The 5,830-nt window shown below is 39.7% G+C and overlaps 1 protein-coding gene across 1 annotated transcript in view; it reads right to left on the bottom strand.

The window, feature by feature from the left end:
- CTSS (cathepsin S) overlaps nt 1-5,830 on the bottom strand; it is a 31,240-nt gene that overhangs the window by 19,905 nt on the left and 5,505 nt on the right. The window contains exon 3 of the mRNA XM_012811795.2: nt 1,642-1,764. Within this exon, the coding sequence (XP_012667249.1) occupies nt 1,642-1,764 (123 nt within the window). The remainder of the gene's footprint in view (nt 1-1,641; nt 1,765-5,830) is intronic.

The following is a 5,830-nucleotide window of genomic DNA, read 5'->3' as shown; positions in this document are numbered from 1 at the left end:
GTGGCTGGCGCCCTAGCCGGTTGAGCTATAAGTGCCAAGCCATTTTTCACAATTTTTAAGTTTATAATTTGATTTCACTGGCCTACTTTATCCATGTTCTTGTTTAAAATATTGAACAGATCCACCACCTGCTAGTGAAGACTTCTTCTGCATTCATATTAACCTTCTCTATTATGCTAAGCAACTATTAAATAGCTAGCAATCCTCCTGACATAATTTTTTTCTCTGTCCTGTAAATTGGACTTTTTATGAATGGCTTTAATTTTTGGAGTAGACTAGGCAATGAAATACATTTAGTTTCTTTATATTAAATGGTTCTCCTTAGGTGATCAACTGTTCTGTGCTATGTAACAAATATATAAAAGCATGGTCCCTATGCTTTTCCTAATATTAGAATTTGAATATCTGATTATCTTCTTTTTTTTTTTTTTGAGACAGGAGCCTTAACCTGTCCCCCTGGGTAGAGTGCCATGGCATCACAGTTCATAGCAACCTCCAACTCCTGGGTTCAAGCGAGTCTCTTGCCCCAGCCTCCCGAGTAGCTGGGACCACAGGCGCCCACCACAACGCCTGGCTATTTTTTGGTTGCAGCCATCATTGTTGTTTGGCAGGCGTGGACTGGATTTGAACCTGCCACCTTAGGTATATGTGGCTGGCGCCTTAGCCACTTGAGCCACAGGTGCCGAGCCATGTATCTATCTATCTTAAAACTGAGAAAAACCAGTAGTAGTTGTGATCAACACAGGTTCTGCTACTACCTACCTGGTGCTGTGAATTATTTGGGTCTCTTTAGTATTACGTTTTGCATTAGCATATCAATTAGGCACCCTCACTAGAAGGAAAAAAGAAAATAATAAAATCTAAAAGTTATGCCAAGGTGGATTATTGATTGCAAGATTGCTTGCAAGGCAGAATTTATTCTGTCTAAAAAGTGGACCCAACTGGTTTTCCCTATCAGAAAGAATTACAAAGGATATTCCTACATTTAAGAAGGAATTTGGACTACCTAGGGTGTTCCCTTCTTAACTTTGGTCTCAGTGGTAGGGTAGAACAGAATCTAAAAGCTAATGAGAGATTATTTGTGATAGTAAATATCCACATACTCCCATTAAGAAAGGAGGTGGACCAGATTAAATTGCTAATTAAGCCTTACAGAAGTCTAACAACTGACTATAAAAGACTGTTGCTAGCCTTCAGGCAATGCTTTCTAGAATTTATTTAAAAAAAACAGCAATAGTTGTCTATGAGTTTAAATGTCCTCTAAGAAAGAGATTTGTCAAAGCAGAACTACTAAATAAGGAATTTCTATACAAATTCTTATGTTTTCAATTCTACTGTTTTCTAACTGTCTATGCATACAGAGTATCCCAAAGGTCTCCCCTAAAATCGCTATACATAGGGAAAATGTGAAATTGTAGTTAAATGTATCTTTACTTATAAAATATTCATTACAAAATATTCACAAACTATTCTCTACATGTTGGTCACCTCCTTGTAAAATTTAGGGTGACCGTTGGGACACCTTGTTTAACTATACTCTCCTTTATTATTGTTTTGTTATGCACCTTCAGATTGCTGTGGGGGAAACAGAAATTAAGCTTACCCAGATGAAAGTAATAGGATTATTTGTAATTTTCCTACCATATCTCCCAGGTGGTTCATGCCTAGATCATATGAATGCATCCCCATCGAATGTTCCAGATTGTGTAACATCACAAACTTTAGATTCTTTTCCCAGATGAGACGCCGTTCTGTTTCCTCATTCTAAAATATAAGGAAAAAGAACATAGTTATACTGCATCCTGGACATGTAAGTGTTCAATAATGAAGATAGCATTTTATGAAGCATTCTACTAAATATGGATCTGTCTGAGAGCAAGAAAATCAAGGAATATATCCAATATAACTGCTAAAATTATACATGAGGTCTGACACTTAAGTTCACGAACTCATCCTAGAAAAAGTGCTACATACCTCATTGCTGAATATCACTAAGGTCACATTCAAAGCACTCCCTTGGGGATGCTATGCACTGACATCAGATCTAGTCCACCCTTCAAAGCAATTTTGAAATTCTTTTTCTGGAATGGCTATCAGAACTGTCATTATATTACCCTTGATGTCCTAAATGTCATCAAAATGTCTTCCTTTCAATATTTCCTTTATCTTCAGTTAAAAAAAGTTATGGGGGCCAGATCAGGTAAGTAGGGAGGGTGTTCCAATGTACTTATTTGTTTACTGGCTAAAAACTCCCTCCCAGATAGTGCCATGTGAGCTGGTGCATTGTTGGTTTTTTTTTTTTTTTTTTTTTGAGACAAAGCCTCAAGCTGTCCCCCTGGGTAGAGTGCCATGGCGTCACAGCTCACAGCAACCTCCAACTCCTGGGCTCAAGCGAGTCTCCTGCCTTAGCCTCCCAAGTAGCTGGGACCACAGGCGCCCACCACAACGCCCAGGTATTTTTTGGTTGCAGCCGTCATTGTTGTTTGGCAGCCTGGGCTGGCTTCGAACCCACCACCTTAGGTGTATGTGGCTGGTGCCTTAGCCACTTAAGCCATAGGCACTGAGCCTGGTGCATTGTTGTGATGCAAGAGCCACACCTTTCTCATGCCAAGATTTTCAGTTAAGATTTTCCTATTTCCCTATTGATGTTTACTTGATCTGCTATGCTTCTCATAGTCAACCAATGATTTTGACATACAATTCAATGATGTTTTGCAATGTTTTTGTCAATTCAGCTCTTTACTGGCCACCCTGAGCTTTCTTCATCAGTGACACTTTCTCTCCCCTCAGAAAAATATTTAATCCATTTGTACACTGCTATTTTCTTCATGGCATTATCCTCATAAACTTGGACTAACATGTCCCTGATTTCATTTCCACTCTTGCCAAGTTTAACAAGAAATTTAGGCTTGGTGCCTGTGGCTCAAGTGGCTAAGGTGCCAGCCACGTACACCCAAGGTGGCGGGTTCAAATCCAGCCCAGGCCCGCCAAACAACAATGACGGCTGCAACCAAAAAATAGCTGGGCGTTGTGGCGGGTGCCTGTGGTCCCAGCTACTCGGAAGGCTGAGGCAGGAGACTCGCTTGAGCCCAGGAGTTGGAGGTTGTTGTGAGCTGTGATGCCAAGGCACTCTACCCAGGGGGACAGAAAAAGAAATTTAATCTTTGTTCATTGTTCTACTTCAAGCTCTGACATTCTTGAAATAGCACACAAAACCATACAACAACAATAATTAACACCATTTGGCAAGACACTGCCACATGTGGACGTGAATACAGCTGTGAGATACTGATATACCAAGGTTATTAACCCTTACTGAGTTGTTTGTACAGTGCTGCCAACATAAGCACATGATGGAGAGTTCTTGGACTTAATTGTCACTCCTTATATTAATCTTAATTCTTGCTCTTAATTGCTTTGATGGTGATTAATATTATTTTATGATGCCCATTATGAGTTTCTTCAATATGACAAAAGCTTTTTAACTGTTGTTTATTGAAGTATATCCTTTATAAATGATAAATTCTCTTAATTTTTATAAATCTTTGTGAAAGGTGGCCTTGTTAATGAACTAGTTAACAGAGAAAGATAAACTATCAAACAAAAAGAGAAATAAACTCACAATACATACTGCCCTGTTAAAGAAAACTCACAACTCTCCTTTGTTTTGCTTTGATTAAATACCTAGGACTCCTCTCTTCTTCAAGACTAACTTCTTATCTCTAAAAGTTGGTTTCATAGCCTTGAAGTGTCCTAAACTTGCAGAAGGGATACAAGGTCTCTGCTTCAGTTCTCCAAATCTCATCCCAAGGACTCTGATAAGCTGGCCTCACAGAGGAACAGGGGGGGAAAAAAGGAAAAAAACAGTGCACCAGGCTCAGTGGCTCACACCTGTAATCCCAGTACTCTGGGAGACCAAGGTGGGAAGACTGCTTGAGCTCAGGAGTTTTAGACCAGCCTGAGCAAGATGAGATCCCTGTCTCTAAAAATAGTTGGGCATCGTGGTGGGTACCTGTAGTCCCAGCTACTTGGGAGGCTGAGGCAGGAGGATTGTTTGAGCCCAAGAATTTGAGGTTGCTGTGAGCTATGATGCCACAGCACTCTACTGAGGGTGACAAAGTGAAACTCTGTCCAAGAAAGAAAAAAAAAACAGAAAATACTCAGACAGACATGTCTATTTCACATCCACTTCTGTTAACAGTCTGCTGCAAAGAAAAGTTATTTTAACTTTTAGAAGTCTGAGTAGCTTTTCCACAGTTGCTGGCACTACCCCCTACCTTCTCAATGCCAGGCATTTTGTCTCTCTCTCTTTCTCTCTCCTTGCTCTCTTTAGTAAAAAAAAAAAAAAAAAAAAAATTTTTTTTTTTTTTTTTTTTTTTTTTTTTTTTTTTGAGACAGAGCCTCAAGCTGTCCCCCTGGGCAGAGTGCCGTGGCATTACAGCTCACAGCAACCTCCATCTCCTGGGCTCAAGCGAGTCTCCTGCCTCCGCCTCCCAAGTAGCTGGGACCACAGGCGCCCGCCACAACGCCCGGCTATTTTTTGGTTGCAGCCGTCATTGTTGTTTGGCGGGTCCGGGCTGGGGACTCGAACCCGCCACCTTAGGTGTACATGGCTGGCGTCTTAGCCGGTTGAGCTATAGGCGCCGAGCCTTTTTGCTACTTTTTAATCCTAATCTTTGTGTGAGAAATCTTTCTCTACCTGAATCAGGAGCACCTCATGAATCTCCACCCCAACACTATAAAATATCTATTTTATTTTTTTCAAGACACAGCTTTGCTCTGTCACCATGGCTAGAGTGCAATGGCATCATCCATCACAGCTCATAGCAACCTCAAAATTCTGAACTCAAGTGATTCTCCTGCCTCAGCCTCCCAGGTAACTGGAACTACAGGTGTGCATCACCACACCTGACTAAGTTTTCTATTTTTAGTAGAGACGGACTCTCACTCTTGCAGAGGCTGGTTTCAAAACTCCTGAGCTCAATCAATCCACCTGCCTCAGCCTCCCAGAGTGCCAGGATTACAGGTGTGAGCCACTGTACCCAGCCTATAAAATGTCTTTTTTACCTTCACTCTGGAAAAATAGTTTAACAATGTCGGAGGTTGCGGGTTCAAACCCAGCCCCAGCCAAAAACTGCGGAAAAAAAAAAAAAGAAAGAAAAAGAAAAATAGTTTAACTGATTTCTAGCTATTTTTAAATTTCTAGCTATTTTTCTTCAGCTATTGGAGGACATTAGTCTTTTATTATTTCTTGTTGCATAGGAGAGGTCTGTTGTAAATCTGCTTACTGGACCTCTGCTTTTAACCCTAGGAGCTTTTGTGATTTTTTCCTTTATCTTTGATGTTTTGTAACTTCAACACATGTGTTTGATTTGGGGTTTCTTTATTTATCTTCTCCTGGATTGGATGACTCAGGACCTTTTCTCATATCTGGAAAATGTGCAACCAGTACTCTTCATATATTGCTTCTCCACCATTCCACCTAATTCTCTTCTCCAGAAACTCCTATCAGAAGTTTTTTTAAGTGTTAGACTCTTATATTTGCATTTTCACAGATTTTTCTTTTTATTTCTATATGGTGTATTCTGAGTGAATTCTTCAGCACAATCTTTCAGATTACTGATTCTATCCAACTCTTTTCAGTCTGGAAGTCCCTTTTATCCAGGTTTTAAATTCATTTTACAATTTCTTTTTTATAATTGTGGATGTTATTCCTTTAATTCATTTTTGGTTCTATTACTTTAATCTTCCTAAAAGTGAATTCACATGCTGACTATTGATTTTCTTTCTTTTCTTTCTTTCTTTCTTTCTTTTTTTTTTTTTTTTTTTT

Source organism: Otolemur garnettii, unplaced genomic scaffold, assembly GCF_000181295.1.
Source record: "Otolemur garnettii isolate 467f Iridium unplaced genomic scaffold, OtoGar3 scaffold00174, whole genome shotgun sequence".
In the NCBI taxonomy this organism is placed as follows: Eukaryota; Metazoa; Chordata; class Mammalia; order Primates; family Galagidae; genus Otolemur; species Otolemur garnettii.
This window is presented reverse-complemented; position numbering and strand designations above follow the sequence as displayed.